Source organism: Acipenser ruthenus, chromosome 1 (assembly GCF_902713425.1).
Source record: "Acipenser ruthenus chromosome 1, fAciRut3.2 maternal haplotype, whole genome shotgun sequence".
Classification (NCBI taxonomy): domain Eukaryota; kingdom Metazoa; phylum Chordata; class Actinopteri; order Acipenseriformes; family Acipenseridae; genus Acipenser; species Acipenser ruthenus.
The window spans coordinates 97,803,321-97,824,284 of record NC_081189.1 but is presented as its reverse complement, the minus strand read 5'-3'; the positions used below and the strand labels follow the sequence as shown (position 1 = coordinate 97,824,284).

The window sequence follows — 20,964 nt, the reverse complement described above, 5'->3', positions numbered from 1 at the left end:
AAAGATTTTTTTTTTTTTTTTTTTTAAATGGAGGGGGAAGGGTGGTCAGCGTGAATTGAGTAACCATTTCCACAGTTTTTCCGGTGTTTATTGGATTTCATTTTTTTTTGTATTGGGTGCTTTATCGTTTTTTTTTTTTTTTTATTGGTTAAAACCAAAAACCAGAAGCCCTAATTATGACATATTTCCTTTCAACTAAGAAGACTGAATGATGGCTCATTTTTTAAAAGTGGTTGACGTGCTGCAATTTAAGGCAAACCATTAAAATCATGCCCTACTTTGACCCACACATTATAGATTTTGTAAGACAGTGAGCTGTGCTTATGGAAAGACAATCAACAGTTGTACGCAATTTTATTCATAGAATTGGTAATAATGTTCACTGAAGGTCAGCAATTTACACTATATTGTCTTACATTGAGACTTCAGTTATTGGCATTAATATGTAAATTGCAATACAACGCCTTTATCTTCAATTAAAGACAAGTGGGATTTCTCTGCCATTCACTGTTACCCTGCAATAACAGCACAGTACAGCTTGCATAAACACACATTATGAAAAAGTAGATGATCACGGATCTACATATGTACAGATAAGTTCCTCCATATTTAATTTCTCCAGATTCTCACACTTCTGTTTGAAAAGTTATCAGTTTGATAAGCAGTTCTCTAGTATCTAGATATATGTAATTAGAGATGTATGTACTACATAAAGATAGAAGGACAGTCACCACCTTGTATGCCTTAATTCTGATATTCTAAATAACTTGAAGCATGTTCTAATCGAGTTTCATCACAATTGGATATGCGGTCTCAGATTTTATATATATATATATTAAACTCTTAAGTGGGACACACCTACAGTCCTCTTCACTCTATCAAGTATTTCATTATTTTTATTATTATTTTTATTATTATTGTAGTCCAACCCATTTGTCAGGAGTCGTCTTATTGGGTTTCTAATTTTCTTTTCTCAATGAGGTTCTTCAAGAAGAATTCACCTGGCAAAATACAGGAAATTCTCATTAATGAAGTTATCCATCAATAGATTTAGGGCAGTATACCAATGAGTCTGTTACAAGGTACAGTAAAAGTAAACAGCAAGTCAATTATTCCCATTTCCAATAGGTTAAGAACAGCCTTCCTGGTGTCTAGAATGCTTCAGTCATGTAAGACCCTTTCGCTGACAGCTTTACACATTTCTGAGAATCGTGATAGAACTGCTTCACATCTTTGTAGTGATCTTTGAAAATCTTACTTGTTTTTATGTTTCTCTTTGAAAAGAAAAAAGGCCCTGTTGATTTTAAGCTCACCAAAACTGCAAATGGTTCAGAAAGCTTTAAGATCTAAATGCCTATCCGCAGCCAAAAGTCTGTGGGCCAGTCAGTCAACCATTAAATTACTTTTCTAAACTGATCTGCAAGATGTGTTACCTTTCAAACAAATCAGGTACAATCCCAGGTCATGCCAAGAACAGCTTTCTAAATATGTGAATATTCTGGGTGACACAGAAAACACAAGAATTACTACCAAACAGATTGATCAATGATCTGTTTTCATACTGCGTGCGACTCATATCCGCTACTAGCCTGCGGTGATGAACATACCTGCTTTGTATGAAGAGCGCACTAGTGGTCCGCTTGCAGTGTACAGAAATCCCAGCTCTTTTCCCACATTCTCCCAGTGCTGAAACTTTTCAGGGCTAACATACTCATCCACCTTTACAACACAAAGAAACACACTTATGTCCACACTGTTCCTTGTATGGCTATGAACACAATCAAAAGTAATAAAGTTCATAGCATCATCAGTTACATGTATTATAGTGCTCTTTTATAAGCACAGACATTTTAATTTTCACTTCCAAAACCATTACACCATTTATTATTATTTGTAAACATTTAGTAGCTTTCTAATATCCAAATTTTTTTTTTTTTTTTTTTTTTTAATTTAGTAAATCGACAATTGATTTTACCCCGTTTTTCTCCCAATTTGAAATGTCCAATTGTATTTTTAGGCTCAGCTACCACCCCTGTGCCGACTTGGGATCGGCAAAGACGAACACATGCTGTCCTCCGAAGTGTGTGCCATCAGCTGACCTCTTCTTTTCACTCTGCAGGCCCACCATGCAGCCAACCCAGAGCTACAGAGTCGGAGGACAACGCAGCTTACAGGCAAGCCTGCAAACACCTGGCCAGTCTACAGGGGTTGCTGGTGCACGGTGAACCGAGGACACCCTGGCCGACCTAAGCGTTGTGCATCAACTAGGGCATTGAGCAATCAGAGAACTGCTTCAATGCATGTGGTTCACCAGGTAAGTGAAGCAATTTCCAAAATGAAGACAGAAAGAAAATCATACTTGCTGTGGAGAAATACCCAGAGCTTTACGACAAAGTTCATCACAATTACAAAAGATACAGATGAAAGATTATGGGAGTCCATTTAGGAGGAACTGGGTATTCCAGGTATGTATGATTTATTACCATATATGTTGAAATACCACCATAGAAGACACTCACAATTTCCACATCATGTTGATGAATATGTACCAGTCTTGATTATAGTTTTGTATAGATCTGGAAGTTTTCAAACCTGTCGCATCACCTCTGTTGCTTCTGGTGTGTATGGTCATGTTGCTGCACCTAATTTTAAAAAATCGCATCACGTCTGGTGTGCGGCAGCCTTAACTCAGATGATGGGATTACATCTGTAATTTTGTTAAGGACAAGAAAAATCACACCAAACCTTTAGATGTCGTTTTGTAGGTTGCATGTACTGTCCTAAAGTCAGGCAATCAACGGCAGCCTCTCTTACTTCTGTATGAAAACAAAGAAAAGTTCACTGTAAAACCAGAATGTCAGCATTTCATTTTGAAATTGGCTCATTTTCAGTTTACAGTGCAAAGGTCACTATAATTGATTGGCTCATCCCAGTAATACTCTTTTAATTGATCCTTTTCATCTTCTGCTAATATGATTTATATAAGTGCTATAATTTGACATTTGCAGTCCTGATCAACTGACAAGCCATGTTCCTACAATAATGCCACATTAAAATGTATATTAAGGCGAGTCTGTGCAAATTTGGAGCAAAAAAAACATTGCTCTTTGATAATTGTTGCACATCATATTACAATATAATGTTCTTATTCTAGAGAACACATAAAACATTTTTTCACGAGGACCAGTATTGGAAAATATAATTCTCTAAATTTGACCCAACAAAGAAAGAAACCATACATGAAACACAATTTTACCTTTCATTGTTGCATACACCTGTGCGTCTGTCTCTCCAAGACCCAGCATTATGGATGTTTTGGATAACAGAGAAGGCTTTACTTTCTTGGCATGCTTCAGGACACTAAGGGATTGGTCAAAATTTGCTCGCGGGTCACGGACATGCCTAAAAACAAAATGTATGGAAATCAGTCATCAGACAATGAAAGTAAGACACACTGAGAGAATTCAATACAAACTTCTGGGTACACTGGTGTTTACCAGCACAATTTGAAAAGTAAATATGGTGATAATGTCCATCAACATGTGTTGACTGTACATCTCTCTAGATAAGTCTTAGAAGGTCTGATATTCAAACCATGGGGTGAAACAGAGGTGAATTCCAGGTCATCCACTATCTGACTTTGTGACCATATACAATCCACTATCCTCCTTGTGTCTCACTGCAGGGTTAGAAACTTACGTTCGCCTGAGGCGAATTATATCTGATGAGGACTAGTTGATGTCTGTGTCTCAGTAGTCCTCTGGGCGAGTACTTAAAACAAATGTACACGTATACTCTCACGTTCAGTCTTGAAAAATGCAGGGAAGTCAATTTTCTAACGGGGTGTAGCAAAGGTGAATAAGCATTCACAAATAATGCTTAGAAAACAGTCTCTTGGAACTGAAACCTCCCTTCATCTCCACTGCAATGCCAACCCCACTTAACGACGTTTTACGTTTGTGTTCTCCCTCTGCAATTTACTGCAATTTAATAAAGTTGCGTTCTTATCTATAAACATAACACATTTAAAGCTTGGGAAGCTGAAATTACTTTAAAACACACTTTTCTTATACCAATACAGTACTGGTGAGCGATAATCATTTTGTTCGAAAACCAGGCTTTAATCACCGATAAGGTGCACAGGCGGTGATTCTGTGAGCCCTCCGGAGCTCAAGCACCAATGTGGGAAAATAAGGTCCCGCATAGTGCAAATAAATCACCGGTTCTGTCAATATATAGTGTGGATGCCTCACAAGCAGAACTGTTATTGCAGCGTTTAAAAATATAAAATCAATTTATACAAAGTCTCCCAGCTTTCTTGAAAAGATCTGCGTTTTTATTTTTGTATTTGTTATGCTCTCAATAGTATTGTAGCGATCACGGTTAACGCAGACAGGCGCATCACACAGGGCCATCCACACAGGGGGGGGGCGGGTGTCAACCCGGGCCCTCACCTCTCACACTAAAGCATAGTGCCAATACCGTTGTACAAAAGAGTTGGCTCCTTTGCAAGGAGCGTATGGGCTTATCGGGCTCATGTCTTTGTGTGTGATTACGTCAGCTACCAGCCCTGCTGCTGCCTTCCCCTGTGCACGCTACAGTATCTATAGCAGACTCAGCGTCTGTTAGTTCTGGCAGATTCTACTGTACTTGCTGAAGTGGTTTTCTCCCACTGCTAATTTAAAAAAAAAAAAAAAAAAAAAAAATAGCCACCTAACAATTTCATCCTGAGGGCTACAGTGAAACGTACTGTCTTTAAATTGGGACTTTAGTGAAGACTACATGTGTTCGTGAGTACATTAATTATTGTAGATAGTAATTCATAGCCAGCCCACATTTTTGTAAATAGAAACACATGTAATGTACAATAAAATAAACATTTTACTTGTGTCATCTGTGTCAATTTCAGGCAGAGCTTCATGGTCGGCAAGGTAACACAGCTAAGAGATTTTCTTCCTCTGTCATCCGTAAATAAATGGGCTGAATATGTTACCCAATAAAACACACTACAATAACTCCAGAAATCTGGTCCAGAATGGTTTTTTAACCCTTGGAGAAAGGCTGCCATCTGCTGTGAGAAACTGTTTCTGCAGCCTGAAACAAAGGCAATTCTAGTTCTAGAAGTTTCATTTGCTGTTCTTATTTTGGTCTGCTGTGCCACTGGCGCCCTCTAGTAGCAGCACATCACAATACACGCATTTAACAAAAACATTTTGTTTTTTATGACCTAATTTCTGACATCTGTTCATATAACATGTGCAGGCTTTGAAATCTCCTTATAAGGGGGTTGCTTGGCTTTCCTGCCACAGAGGATCTGGCAGCAACTGAAGGACCTTGGAGGACAAAACTGAGGGGTCAAAACAAGTTGGGTAACTTGAACTCAAATTTACAGACATAATTTACAGACATCATTAGCGTGCGTATAAGCATTTTAGGGCACAGAGGTATTTAGAAAATATGAATAGTAGAAACAACTGACAACAAATAATAACACAACAGACAATTAATATGTTATCCAGTTCATTGGGCCCTCTTACCTCTGTAACTCTCTGACAGTCTCTACATTGTGGGCATAAACATCTAATCCGGACAAAGCAATTCTCTCCACAGCGTTTAAGTCACCTCTGAAATCAGGGGTTAGGCACTCCACCAGGATTTTCTGACTCCTATTAAAACATTGAAATCTAAGATATTAACCTCACAAATAGCATTCCCAGTTCCACACACAAGAATGGCAGGAACTGTGTGGTAGCTTCATAAAGACATGCCAAAGGGATGGTTTAACCTAATTAGTGTGTCATTCTTTGATTGTTCCTCAACACATACGTAAGATGGTGATTGGTCCATTGGGCTACATTACCCATACTGATAAGAACACTTCAACTATGTTAGCATGCAACAGATGCAAGGATGATACAAGCATAAGAAAAGATTTCATGCACGAGGCATTGCACAAATATTGCATCACATGGCATTGACTTTTTTCAGAGGTCTGAGTCTTGCAAATTCCTTTTGTGATCTCTATTATCCAAGAATAACATTTGAAGCCAGGAAGACAAGTTGACAAAGTTATGCATACATTTTTCAGAACAATCAAACATTTAGGAAGAGCAGAACTTCTAAAATGGAGCAAAAAAATGTAATGCAATTTTTTAACCAAAAAGTTAGGAAGACTGAATTAAACTTAACTAAACTGACTTACATTTCTTTCAGATAAGTTACTGTTTTTGCAATATGTTCTGCACCTCCATCAGAAATATCTGTAAAAAAACAAAAACAAAGAAAAAAAATTGTCAAATATCATAACCACACTGTTATTATGTGGATAACTATACAATTGTGCCTACAAGTACCTTATCATTAGCGATATCAGAAAAAAACAAAATATGCAATTTGTAATACTTTTTGTTTCTAGTATTGGTGTTGGTTACAACTGGATAACCATCAGAGACACTAAACATCAGTACAAAGCCTCAAAAAAGTGCATTGTAAGGTAAGCAGAACATTTGCAGCAAAAAATGTTTTTTAACCTGGTCTGAAACATGTACTGCATTAAGGAAGCTTGCCTCGTGGCTGCAGCATTCCCCCAACTCACCGTCTCTGTCCACGGAGGTCAACACCACATAGTCCAGGCCCCACTCAGTGATGGCCTTCGCTGTGTTGTGTGGCTCGTTGGGGTCCAGTGGGGGAGGCTTTCTTGCGGTTTTCACTGAGCAAAATCTGCAGCCTCTTGTGCAGGTGTCTCCCATCAACTGGGGATACAACACAACTCTTTAGGAAATGAGCAAACATTGTTCTTAGGCATAGCTGCTTCTATATGCATTGTCTCCATCCCTTCTGAAAACAGTGAAAATGTGACAATTATTTTTCCACTGTTTCAGAACAGAGATATGATTTTTTTTAATGGAAATAGACTTATTCCAAAAAGGAAAATTATACCATGTCAATACACATTAAGTTACATTTACATGACTCCTACTGAAAATAATGCCTGATATGATTGCAAGTTGTACTGAAAAATGTAGGTTGTGGATTAGACAGAGATGATAAATAGTAACCTGAAAAAATATACCAGAAACAAAAATGTATTAAAATGCACTGGATTAGAAACAGATTTTAAATGGCACTTTTAAATCCCTGGCATTATAACCTTATTTACAACCATGTCTCCCACAATACCTTGATTAAAAAATGAATCAATTAAATCCTTTATCCAGATTAATCAATTCTCATTTACAACGACCACCTGGCAAGAAGTCCACACCACCACCAACTAAAAACTTACCATGATAGTTGCTGTAGCTGTGGCATACTCTCCCCCTCCCCAACACTCTCCAATGTTTGGGCACCTTGCCTCTTCACACACCTACGGACACAAACTACATTACCAATTGGAAAGAGGAATTCACCTCATAGCCCTCTCGCAGCATAACAGAAATACTGCACGCTACAGTGAAAAGCCATGAGACTCCCTATTCATAAAATTTAAAAAAAGAAAATCAACTACTGCTTCCTGGTACCTGTGCTGCAGGTCACATGGTCTAATTGCACCTACAGTGGTTTGCATAAGTATTCACCCCCCTGCAAAGTTTTCACATTTTGTTGGCATAAAGTTAAAAAATGCATATAGAATATAAATAAGTAAGATTTACAGACAAAAACAGATTAATCTCAGTTGCATAAGTATTCAACCCCTTTGCTACTGCAGCCCTAAATCAGCTCAGGTGCAAATTATTTGTTTGAAAGGTCACAAAATTAGTGAAATGGTTTCAGCCTGTGGGTACTCAAAGTGGTTTAACTTGCAGATAATTTCCCTCAGGTATATAAAGACTTTCAAGATGCAACTCACCTAGTGATCCAACAAAGCAACCATGGAGACCAAGGAGCTTTCGAAACAAACAAGTCAGGGATAAAGTGGTAGAGAGGCACAAAGCAGGAGAAGGGTACAAGAATTTCAAAGGCGCTGATTATCCCTCTCAGCACAGTGAAGTCCATCATTAAGAAGTGGAAGATGCATCATACCACTCAGACACTACCCAGATCAGGTCGCCCTCCCAAACTGAGGAGCCAGACAAGCCGGAAACTGGTTTTGGATGTCACTCTGAAGCCAACAATGACCTTGAGACATCTGCAAAGTTCTGTGTCTAAGGGAGTCAGTGTTCACACATCAACAATAAGCCTGTCCCTACACAAAGCTGGCCTGTATGGACGGGTTGCAAGAAAGAAGCCATTACTCAAAAAGCCTCATCTTAAAGCACGTATGGAGTTTGCGAAAAAGCATGTAGATGATACTGTAGACATGTGGAAAAAGGTTTTGTGGTCAGACGAGAAAAACGTTTCTGTCTAAATTCCAAGCGTTACATCTGGCGCAAGCCCAACACTGCACATCACCCAGTCAACACCATCCCAACTGTCAAGCATGGTGGTGGCAGCATCACGTTATGGGGATGCTTCTCTTCAGCAGGGACTGGGAAGCTTGTCAGGATAGAGGGGAGAATGGATGGTGCAAAGTACAGTCGAATCCTTGAGGAAAACCTATTTGAGAGGAAATTCACATTTCATCAGGACAATGACCCAAAGCACAAAGCCAAAGCCAACACTGGAGTGGTTGAACAAGAAGAGAATTAATGTTCTTGAGAGGCCCAGTCAAAGTCCTGACTTGAATCTAATCAAACATTTATGGCGAGACTTGAAGAATGCAGTCCATCGACGATCCCCAAAAACTTATTACTAATTTACCCGTGAAGAATGGGCAAAAAATTTAACCATCCTACTGTGCAAAGCTAGTAGAGACCGATCCAAAAAGACTCATAGCAGTAATTGCTGCAAAAGGTGCTTCTACCAAGTACTGACTTAAGGGGCTGAAAACTTATGCAACCAGTAAATTTCATTTTGTACATTTTCTTTGCAAGTTTTGCTGACATTTAACCTCCTCCTCACATAACAGTGTTCAGTTTAACCACTACAGCTTTGAATAAAAAAAAGTTTGTTTGAAAAACTGTGCATACATTATTTGTAATTAAAAAAATGTGACATTATTGGTGGGGGGCGAATACTTCTGCAAACCATTGTAGATCACTCCAGTACAAGAAGTGACTGATCGGGCACCAGGAAACAGCAGCATCTTAAAGAATTATTTGGTAGTGTAATTTGCTTACTGTGTGCAGGTTTAAATTCCGCAATGTGTTCTTCAGTTTATTGTAATTTTTCCCTATTGGAATCGCAGTCTTCAGCCAAGGAGGGAGTCTTAGCCTATGGGAGAAACACATTCATGACCCCTTCTGGTAATAAGCAAATGAGCTAGCTGTATTTATTATTTTTTTAGCAAAACAAAAAAAACAAACCACAAATGGTCATGTTTTTAAAGTAGGAAAAAAAAGTGTCAATCCCTTTAGTGGCCGTAACAGAGATTCCACTGTATTAAAGGTTTGTAAATTACTTTATTTCTTACTAGTGAGCTACCTCCTTGTTCTTATAAAACATTTAGGATGAGCCTGTCCTGATTCTCATAAGTCTCATTTACCTCTCTCCTTTCTGTCGTTTGAGGTTCCCCTTGTACTCTTCCCATCTGTTTTTGTCAGACAGATCGCCTGATATAAAATCCTGGAGATCGGGTCCACCGTCCAGCAGCTCCTTCTTCTTGTCTGGCAATGAACTGGAAGCCCTGACTGTATTAAAAAGGCTTGTACAGACCTACGATCAGAACAAAGCTGTGGTATAATTACATCAATATACGACAATATACATGCATGTTCAATATTAGGACTAGCAATATTATCACTGGTCCTCCTCCTCTTCTGTTGAAGATATCTTGGTTCTCGGCTTACATTATATACAGTACATGACAAATGAGACTTTAATACAGCTGCTACCTGACGACTGCATGTACTGCAATTTGAACTCATTGAAATGTTCAAGCTACAATGAGAGCAAGGTACCAGAATGCAACAAATTCCATTTATATTACAAACAACATAAAATATAAAACAAAAAGTGTTTATGTTAATGAAACTACTAAATATATACTATACATCCAAGCAAACCATGTATTGTATTCCGTTTTTGTAACAACTATTACACTCCAATAGGTCGTAAATAGTTCTTAAAATAGCGTTGCGCTTTGACTTTGTATTCAAGGCCTCACCTTGTCCAATGAAACCACACCTTGTTGCTCGCTATCCAGTTTACTATGGTTGTTTTGGCAGCAAACACTTGGTACCTCCCTCCCTAAGTATTACTACCTGCAGCAGCAGGAGGTTATAATATAAGTGTCACATATGAGCGAAATTTGTGCTCAGGAAAGCAAAACACAATATATAAACACATTAAGAATTATTACATTTTTACAATTCCATAAATAGTAGTGTATTTGTGACACTGATACTACGATTTTTACACCAAACTACTGGAAAGCTGACACGACTACGCAAGTGCTCTTCACCATAAGGAAGACTCACAAATAAACACAAGTAAATCCTCGGTCCACCAACACACAAAAGTTACGTGAAACAATTTAAGAATTGCACAAAAACAAAATCTTCGTTGCATTATACACTTACCGGTCCTGTCACAAAATCAAGTTCCTTTGATTTCCACCACAGCCTAATGCCAGGATGTCGACTGGCAAACTGTGCGTGTTTAAATAAAGACATTTCTATGACTATAAAGCCTATCTTTCAAGCTATTTCTGCAGCAGAACCTGAAAGTCAACTAGATCGCACAACAATAAATCTGAATTCGATTAAGAGTGACTGCAGAATATTTTATGGCAACTACAGAAAACGTACAGACCAATAAAGATAGATGTATTCTAGAAATGGGGGAATAATTAAAGTAGAGTTCACGGTGTCAAAGACTTAAATTTAAGAATTGTCACAAATCAGTTAAAAGGTTTTATTCTGAAGGCTCTGCGATCGTTCGATCGTGTCTAAAATGTGCATCAAAAACGTGATGACGTAGAACGTGGGGAAAGTACAATTGCGTGCCAGCGTCGGTCCTTCCTCCTTTCCTCCATCATCAGCGAGGTAAGAGTGGAAGATTGTATTACTGCTGTAGGAAAATCCAACTTCATCTATAAAGATTGTCTGTATGATGTGAATATGATCAACGTTATAGGAAAATACACATTGTGCCAATAACGACGGTTTATGTATTTAGGAGTTTTAGGAAAGATGGACCCCAAAAAGTAAAATATTTGTCAGACGTTCTCCTCTTAGCAGTCAGGCCTATATCCCATGGTTTCAATGGCTTGTCATTCCAGTTCTGAATTGTATGTTAAATTGCATATACATTGAAACACGCCACGTTATTTTATACAAACCTTAAATAGCAGTTTTAAAAAAAATCCAAGGTGAGACTGCAGTTGAATTAATATACACGCCATGTAAATAGCAAGTATTGGACATAGGGACACACCATACTCGAACAACCGGACTTCAATTGGTTTGCGCTACGTGTGAAAATGCCGAAGTTTGCTGTCGTAGTCGTAAAGTTAGTGGCATTGCATACCAAGATAAACATGCAACCGAGTAGTCAAAAGTTATATAGGCCTGTGTTTCAAGTTTTCAGATGGTAAGTTCTGTAATGGGAGCGCCGTGTAGAAAAGCACGATAATGTTTTATAGCAGATCAGTGTTTTTAATGCATTGTATAACGAAGTCAACCAGAACGCGTTTTTTTTTTCCTCTCAGAATGAAGACCATTCTCAGCAACCAGACCGTCGACATTCCTGACAACGGTAAGCTCGGTTTGCCGTAGAAAATGTTTTTACTCTTGTTAATGTACTGGTGGAACTAAAACATCGGAAGCTCATACGTGTTTCGTGCGTTTGTGTTTGCAGTCGAGGTGTCCCTGAAAGGGCGCACAGTGGTCGTGAAGGGACCCCGCGGGACTCTGCGCAGAGAATTCAACCACATCAACCTCGAGTTGAGCCTCCTCGGCAAGAAGCAAAAGAGGGTAAGCAAGCCGGGACAGTGTTACTTTGGTTGTTTGATACCGTGCTTGTCACCTGTATTGTATAATAAAGATGACATGTCTACCGTGTGGAAGTAGACCACTGAAACAAATCCCTTAACTATAAAGTTTTAAAATCAACTGTTTGTCTGTTCTCTCACTTGAATCTGTTTGCTGTAAACCTTGTATAGGATGTTGTAGCCTATACATGCTGGGTGCCCAGCAAGAGGCCAGTAAATATTTAACCAGCTTACTAGCACAGTTGCTGAAGTTTTCTGCATAGTGATTCTTGGTACACATTGGATAACCTTATTCTGAGAGTAAGACCTGGTTAGAAATAGGAAAGTATGCTACTGGTACCCCTTTCTATTCTTACTATGTCTGATTGACCATTTGCATAAAGATGCTAAATGTTTAGATATTTGTCAAAATTCTTATGACTTATGAAATTCTTATCTTGTAAGGTAGCTGTGAGTACTTTATTCTGAAGCCAGAATCAAAAGACTACTGTGCCATTAATATAGTTCTAGACTCTTCCTTGAAAAAGGTAAACCTTTTAATATGAGAAGGCATTGCAATTCCACCCATGTCAAGCCCAAGACGTTAGTAGTGATGGGTGTCGTAAAGCCGTATTCCCACAGAAAATGCAGGACCAGTGCCTACAGTGATGCCTTGTTTTGTAAAATGCAGTGTCAGTGGTGGCATTGCAGTTAATGCTAAGAAAGCTGTTTTCAGTACCGGCACAGAACCTTCTCTGAAACACCTCAAAATTGAGGATTGCGTTCGTATGTTTTGCAAGGCAAACATGTCACAGAATTAAGGAATACTTTTATCACATCCTTGTGGCCAGAAAAGCTGTTCTGTCAATTTCCTGGTGGAATAATGCATTGAAATGTATTTGAGAATGAATATATTGTTTAACCGTACCCCCTTTCTAACACTAATCAGGAGCCATAATTACAACTGTACTATTAGTGTTATGCCTTGTGATGCACATGAAAGTGCAAGTTGAACGGCTTATGAGGCAAATGAGTCACAGCTCATTCTTCAGTAAAAAAAGTCAGACTTATAAAGGGGAGCACTGTACATAGACAATTTAACAAGCTGGTAATGGGTGAAGCAGTGTTTGTGCACAGTACCCGTTAAACTTGTTCATATACAATTAATGTCATTTTATTTTTTCTTCTCAGCTTCGTGTTGACAAATGGTGGGGTAACAGAAAGGAGCTTGCTACAGTTCGGACCATCTGCAGTCATGTTCAGAACATGATCAAGGGAGTCACATTTGTGAGTGCTGTCCCATGAACCTGTATACTATTCAGCTGGCTGTAAATGCTTATGCTGGATTTATTACAAATGTCATAAATCCCTTTGTGAATTATTTGAGCACTAATCTGAGCCCTGTATTTCTCTGTAGGGCTTCCGTTACAAGATGAGGTCTGTGTATGCTCATTTCCCCATCAATGTGGTCGTTCAGGAAACTGGGTCTCTGGTGGAAATCAGGAATTTCTTGGGAGAAAAGTACATCCGCAGAGTACGCATGAGGCAGGGTAGGTATTTACTGTGGCTTCAGGATCTGTGCATATGGGAAATTGTGTAGCATTTCTCCTTTGGCTTGTCATTTAGTCAAGTCCAGTTTCTTGCAAAATGTTCTACATTTATTTTGGTTTCTGGCCTAGTGTGTTTTTTACCGATAAATTCTCATCTAGTGCTTTACAGTAATAAGTCTTATCTAAAATGAGTACACCAAGTTTTAGTTTTAGACTGCATTTCAAGGATTTGCAACAGGAGCTTTGGTAAAGATGAATAAAGAAGGTTTTTGCAGTAGTATAACCTTAACACGTTTATTCTGCCCGTCCACACAGTCTTAACATTAAACTTTTAAACTCTTGTACCTGCTCTATTTTAAAGTGTGAATTGTCGACACTTTAAAATACAAGACCCATAGGTCAGATTCTACAATAGCTAGTCCTTTGAAAGGATAAATGCTAACACACAAGTTTGTCTGTAACAAGTTCAACGTGGTCTAAGTAGTTTCTGCTTAGTTTGGGTCTCACTTTGTGTACTGTTGTCTAACCCTTTTATGTTACACAGGTGTGACCTGTAATGTTTCCCAGGCACTGAAAGACGAGCTGGTTCTTGAAGGCAACGACATTGAGCTGGTGTCCAACTCAGGTTTGTGTTCAAAGTTTTGTGAACATAAATTATGAAGGGGATGGCCACTTGGTTTGCCTGGTTTAATTTGATTTAGACCTCCACACAAATCATTTATTTTCACTTTGGATGAAGTGCCAGATTACCAGCCTTTTACTTTCTACTAGGGGTGCACCGATAAACATTTTCTTGGCCGATGGTTCTCTACCCATATCAGCCGATACCGATAACAGTGCAGTTAAGCTATTGTAAACTACGAGAACAAGGCATAGGGCCTGTATTTAAACTGTTTTTTTTTATAATTTTGTAAATGTTAAATGAACAGATATTGTTTACTACTTGTATTTATGACAAATGAACAGGTATTGTTTACTTGTTGAATTCTTTAGAAAATGAATACAAATAGCAAAGTATTGTTGTGTGCTTGACAGCAATTTATTCATTTGTTTTTACAAGTCGCACAAATAGTATTTTGCAGTTGTACTAGTAAACACTTCTATAGAGAAATATATAATGTGACATTAACTTTTATAGCCACTTGCTGTCACATTGTCTTTTATAAAGTTTACCTATACTGTACAGTAGAAAAACATGTAGCCTACACAATGTCAACTACAACAATGTTAAATTATTATTTTAAGCATACGCTGCTTAAATGCAGCACAACTTAAATTGTTAATCAAAAAAAGATGACGAATATTACATTTCAGTCAAACTTGAATTTATGTAACAAAAGACAGCACAGTAATCATTTTATGCTTAAATGCTGAATACACCCACAACCAATGCAGATTAAGCAAGATAAACAAATTACAAAAGGCCATTTTGAAGTGTGTTGTGTAATAATAAAAAAACTACCAGACAGTATGAGCTAACAGAGGACTTTTTTTGCTGTTTTAGATGCAGGGAGTGTTGAGCAGCATGGGCAGGCATATTCAGAGCTTTTTTTAAAAAATATATACTCACAGTTCATTGTTGAATTTAATTTAACTTGGCTATCCTATTGTCTTCAGATATTTAAAAAAAAAAAAAAAAAAAAAATCCAAACACTGCTCTTTTGAGTAGTGGGGAAAATGGCTGTTTTTTTGCGTCATTTAATAAGGGCTCCTGACCAAACGTACAATTCTGTGAAGCAATTGAAGCATGAATATTGGTGTATCTTATCAGCTAAAATAACAAACCTGCAGTTTGTGGGTTTTTTTTTTCTCCTCTTGTATCTGTGCCATGCTGATAGGCTACCGATTATTGGTGCACCCCTACTTTCTACCCAGTCATTCGTTTTGCTGTTACTGGTAAACTTTTGGCTCCCCTTCTGTTCTGCAGTGATGGGGGATCTAATAGAGGTGCCTGTGTTTTATAAAAAAAAAAATACTTTTGTAACTTATCCATGATGGTTCTAGTGTTTAATAGTGTAAACACATATTGGCGGTTCCTTTCAACACAGCAGGTTGCCCCCTAGTTTGCATTGTAGGCGTATATGGCGGTTGTTCATCTGGATCACGGTTTTCCAGTATGTCGAGAGGAGAATTTATTCATTTGTGGTATTTGGTTAGGACGTTCTTTTAGCAAGATGAGAGTACATGAATGTCCATGAGATGGGTGTAGGTTATGGTGGTCTGCTTTTTCATGTTGCAGGTCTGGCGCAAATTTGGTATCTACTGCTCCGATGGGGCTTTATGTTGACATTCTAGTGGAATTGCTTCAATTATATCAGGAAAACTTGGTGGTCTCTGTTTTGAAGGGGGGTATTTTAGTAAATCTGTGTTAAATTGGTCTGGTATGGGACCATTTGACAGTGCAACTTGGAACTACATAATTTTCCATAGCTTAAAGTCTATTCTAAATTCTAAGGTGAAATCTAGAGTTAAGACATTGAAAAAACAGCTAAGTAGGTTACTTTGCAACAGTATGTATGCTTCTGACTTTGTATGGTGTTTCTTTGCAGCTGCCCTGATCCAACAAGCAACAACGGTCAAGAAGAAGGATATCCGTAAATTCTTGGATGGGATTTACGTGAGCGAGAAGACCACTGTGCTTGAGATGACTTCTGATTAAAAATGGCTTCATTTCAGGACTAAATAAAGTTGCCTAAAAACAATTCTTTTCTTTTTTGCATTAATCAAATGAGCTCCGAGGAGGTATATCTTTTAATGAACTAATACTACAGGCAATTATACAGGGGGTAATAATGGGTGTCCCATTTCAAATCTAGAAATAACTTGATTGGTACTTGGCAGCAGATTTTACTCATTTTAATAAATTCCCAACCTATTAATCTTAAACCCAGCATAAAATAAACCTTCCCAAAAGATTGTTTCCTCAGAACATACCTCTTGTAGTAAGCACCTGTTTCCAGAAATGTTTTGCCACTAGGTGGTGCCCCTTTTCAGTGATCTCTAAATCTACTAAAGCATTGCATGAAATTTAAATGCTGCTGTACTTGACTAGAAGGGCTAAAGGCCGGGACAGACGAGCGGCGTGGCACCGCAGGGCATTTTTGCAGTGCAGTAGCGCTAGTCCCTAACCGGGCACACATGAGCGTTATGCACTATGTGACTGACTGCTACAATATTTTAAAAAAAGGCAATGGTAGTCAGTTCCACACAGTATGTCCAAAAGTTTTGCATCACCTAGAATGTTAGGGTTAGGACCACAAAAAAAAACCTGATATTTTATTTATCAAGTGATTGAAGAAACTACAAAAACGTACTGGAAGCCCAGTACACCCTTGCTATAACGCACATCATAACAAACCGGAACCCTGAATTAAAACTGTGCAAAAAAGGAGTAATGCAGGCATATCTCATCGTGAATATAGGTTGTCAAAAAACACTTGTTTTTTGGCTTGTGTGGCAAAACAAAAATTGATTAAAGGAAAAACTTGATCTTGTCTGGTTGATTTGGAATAGAAGCTCAGTTTGGGATTCTTGCATGTTGAATTAAGATTTGGTGCACTGAAACGATCATGTCATTGATTTTGAGTACATGTTCAGCATCAATTCGGGACTTTTGCTTTTTGTACTTTAATTCTTTAACGAATAGGATAAAGCAAAGGCAGAATACTTCATACATGAGACAAGCCAGTACATGTAATTCTACCATTATTCACAATCTCATTAATTTACTTCCGACAGTATCGTTCATTTTGATTGCACTTTTGTACAAACGAACCCCTCGATATAATGAACAAAAGGCTTGGACCCCAACAGGTTTGTTATAGAGAGGGTGTACTGTAGTAGTACAGTATTTCATGTTACGTTTCAAAATGTTACATTTTTCATGGTGAAAACTACAAAGCGGTATGTAATTTAATGTTAACGTATTTAGCAGTTTTCATTTGACTTTGACGCAAAATTGGTTAATTCTATAGGGTGACGCAAAACTTTTGGTTATAGCTGCAGCCCTCCACATAATCTACTAAATAAAAACATTTGTTTATCAAAGATGTTTTTCTGTCATCTGCAGGTGTATGAAATGAGTGATCAACTTGGCAAAGAAACTATACATGACAGCAGGTAGCCTACTGTCAAGTGATAAATATCTTTTTACTGTCTTGGACAATTATTTAGTAAAAAAGCGATAAGTATTATTTGATAGTGTAAGGGAATACTGATCTATGTTTACTGTTTACTAAATAGGCTACAGGAAGGGTGCTTATCAGGAGTGATGTATAAAATACTGACTTGTCCCAATTGTTGCTCCTATGGCTCCCCAGATGTTTGCCTTCATCTCAGCATCCTTGTAGGAAATATGGAGGTGTCCAAGCATATAGCGTTATGTCCGCCTGTATTGCTACAACTGTTTAAATAATGTACCTGTAATTTGTCTTTTCATTGTTAACATCCTGACAACTTTTTACAGTCTGTTTCAACATTTTCAAAATGGCTGCTTTAGTGCACTGGGGTTTGAGATCTGTCCTCTAAATCAAAATCACTTAAGAAAGAGCGATTTAAAAAAAAAAAAAAAAAACTGCTCTGGCTTTTCTGTTCTGTACAACATCATGGATCGTTATTGCTGTGCTAACTGTTTGACAATACAGACAATAGTCCTTACACTAGTGAAAATAGCTTTGAAATGGACTTTAAAGGTATAAGTGTAAAAAGTTGTAAGGATGTTAACAATGAAAAGAAAAATTACAGTTATGTTATTTAAACCGTTGTAGCAAAACCTATTTTTCGGAAACCTGCTACTTACTCTTTAAGAGCGTAGGCACATTTGAAACGTATGAGTTCACTTAAAAAAGAAAATACATTGTGCAAAAGTCTTGGGCATTTTTTTTTACTCTGATGCATTATGAGCATCAACAATTTACTCAAAGCCTCCACTAGTTTTTTCTACTATTACAACAACCTTGACTTGCATAAAGAAGGAAAAGCATTGAATGAAATAGCTCGCATCACACGATTTTCAAGGTGTGGTTTCCGAAGCATAATCAACAAGTACAGAGAAACATCATCTGTAATTGACAAAACCAGGACTGGAAGACCCAAAGAGCTGTCTAACAAGGATGAGCAATACTTGAAGATAATATCCTTAAGGAATAGAAAGAAGACAAGCATTGAATTGACAACAGAACTGGCAGAAGGAACAGGTGTCATCCATCAAATCAACAGTATGAAGGTCACTCTTGAAATCAAGACTTAAAGGATGTGTTGCAGTAAGAATACCTCTGTTAAGAAAGGGGAACAAGACTAAAAGGCTAAAATGTGCACAAGAACACAGGAATTGGACCATGGAACGATGGTCAAAGGTGCTTTGGATATATAGATAGATAGCTATCTATAAAGTGTTTGAAGATGCAGGCAAAAAATATATAAAATAAATATACAGCATATACAAAAATATGAAATAGAAATATTTGTAAATTATGTAGAAGCTTAATTGTTTTTATTATGTTATATAGCACCTTTCATAACAAAGTCATCTGAAAGCGCTGTACAGCATAAAATGGTAGGAATTATAACAACAGCAAATACATTTTAAAAGCATACAAAAGGTTAAAAAAAAAAAGGACAACAGAAAATCCAGTCAGGATGAACAGAATGTCATTCTAAACAGAATGGTTTTAGACAGGAATTAAAAGTAGGTTATTCACTGACACAGCATCCCTAATCGAATTCCATAATTTTGGAGTATAGGGGACTTTATATAAATATATATTACTCAAGCAATCATTTTTTGTTTGGTGAGCTATTGTGTTTTTCATTTCGATAGTGTTGCAATGCATTAAATACCCCTGCGAACATTTCATGATTACCTCAGACCATTCATGAACTCAAGTAGAAGTTCAAGAGCAATGGAGTTACAATGGTGTTTGGGAAACACTGCAGTTCCTGAACGTTGATCCTATGATGGTCTTACAATGTTGGTTTGGTTCAAGTAGCTTTTGGGAAATGACCCCTCTGGTCTGCAGCACCATTCAGTAACATTGCCTGCAATATTGGTGGTAAAATGCAAAAAAAAAAGTGTGTCCTAGCCTTAAGGCACCTGATGAGTACTTGCTGAAAGATACTTAATCTGTTTAGTTGCTGAGGCAACATTTCAAAATGTGCACAGTTGATTCAAACAATATGTAAAAATAAATTACAATTTTAATACAGAACCAAAAAAACCTTAAAAACCTAGCAAACAAAATGTGGACACAACTGCAAAAACTGTTCAACTGGATGTCTTTTGCAGTTTAAAACATAAAAGTAGATTATGATTAAAAGTTTTAAACCCCTGCTTCACATTTACAAATGGCTGCAGCAAAAAATATGCCTTCAAACATGGTGGGCTCCTGGTCCATCGTGAGAGATTGGTAATTGTATTTGTTTTACAGTACCTGGGAAACTGCCAACCAGGGCACACGACCTGGTCATGTGACAGTGTCAACTGAGAAGGTGTTGTTAATGAAAACATTGACAGCAGTGGGAGGGCTAGCGAACATGTAATTTACAAAAAAGACGAATTACTCTTAAGTGTACAGGTTGTGGTGCATTCACTTTATAGCAGAAATCTAAATACAAATGTATGAAATGCTAAAACCAGTGCATGTTTCTGTGTTTATCAGATTATAGCCAAATGCAATCCAAAATGTCTTAAAGAGGCAAGGAGTGTAAAATTAGTTTGATGAAGATTGGTGCAAAATCAAGGTATACAACACAATTTTTAAAAAGACTTGAATCACTAAAACACAACCTTCCAAAGAATACAATTTTATTTTGCATGGATGTATTTTGCATGTCCCTCATAAAGAAACTTTAGAAGCTTGTCAAAAAGCACTAGATAATAGACTAGATAAATCAATACCAACAGCACAGGTGCTGAACATGATCAACGTAGTTTTAGAAAACAGTTATTTTACATTTGTTGATAAGAATTACAAACAAAACGATGGTACAGCAATAGGATCTAAATTAGGAATGCATTTTGCCAGTACATACATGGGGAAATGGGAAGAACAATTACTTAGAAAATCGGAGAGAGAACCTTTAGAATACATTCGGTTTGTAGATGATATTTTGGGGGTTTGGACACATGGAGAAGAATCTATTTTCCAGTTTCATAAAATGGCAAATGAAATACACAGTAATATTAAGGCGGACCATCGATGGACAAGAAAATAAATATAATATAGTAAAACTTGAAGAAGGTTCAATTGAGACTGACCTCTTCTGTAAACCTACTGACATGCACCAGTATTTACACATGTCCTCTGCACATCCAATACACAGTAAAAGGGCAATCCCAAAGGGTCTAGGAATAAGAATACGAAGAATATGCTCAAAAGAAAGTGCCTATGTAAAACAAAGAAATGTATTAAAACAAATCTTTAAAAAAGGATACAAAGAAAGAATTATAGAGACAGAGTTAAGAAA

The 20,964-nt window shown here is 37.5% G+C and overlaps 2 protein-coding genes across 3 annotated transcripts; one reads left to right on the top strand and one right to left on the bottom strand.

The window, feature by feature from the left end:
• Positions 1–337: 337 nt before the first annotated feature.
• On the bottom strand, positions 338–10,876 carry lias (lipoic acid synthetase). Of its 2 annotated transcripts, XM_034034628.3 has the most exons (12): positions 10,560–10,876; positions 9,524–9,693; positions 9,159–9,252; positions 7,286–7,366; positions 6,596–6,752; positions 6,203–6,260; positions 5,538–5,666; positions 3,257–3,402; positions 2,746–2,816; positions 1,608–1,719; positions 1,434–1,498; positions 338–1,001 (listed from the first exon to the last, which is right to left on the bottom strand). In XM_034034628.3, exons 1-11 carry the CDS (start codon positions 10,650–10,652, stop codon positions 1,482–1,484), a joined length of 1,128 nt encoding a protein of 375 aa, XP_033890519.2. In that variant the 5' UTR covers positions 10,653–10,876; the 3' UTR covers positions 338–1,001; positions 1,434–1,481. The 2 variants fall into 2 exon arrangements, with proteins under 2 accessions (XP_033890519.2, XP_033890518.2); XM_034034627.3 differs by lacking the exon at positions 1,434–1,498.
• Positions 10,877–10,950: 74 nt separating this feature from the next.
• On the top strand, positions 10,951–16,202 carry LOC117420695 (large ribosomal subunit protein uL6). The gene is made up of 7 exons (XM_034034227.3): positions 10,951–11,024; positions 11,690–11,736; positions 11,839–11,954; positions 13,142–13,237; positions 13,368–13,500; positions 14,045–14,125; positions 16,050–16,202. Exons 2-7 carry the CDS (start codon positions 11,691–11,693, stop codon positions 16,157–16,159), a joined length of 582 nt encoding a protein of 193 aa, XP_033890118.1. The 5' UTR covers positions 10,951–11,024; position 11,690; the 3' UTR covers positions 16,160–16,202.
• The last annotated feature ends 4,762 nt before the right edge of the window (positions 16,203–20,964 follow it).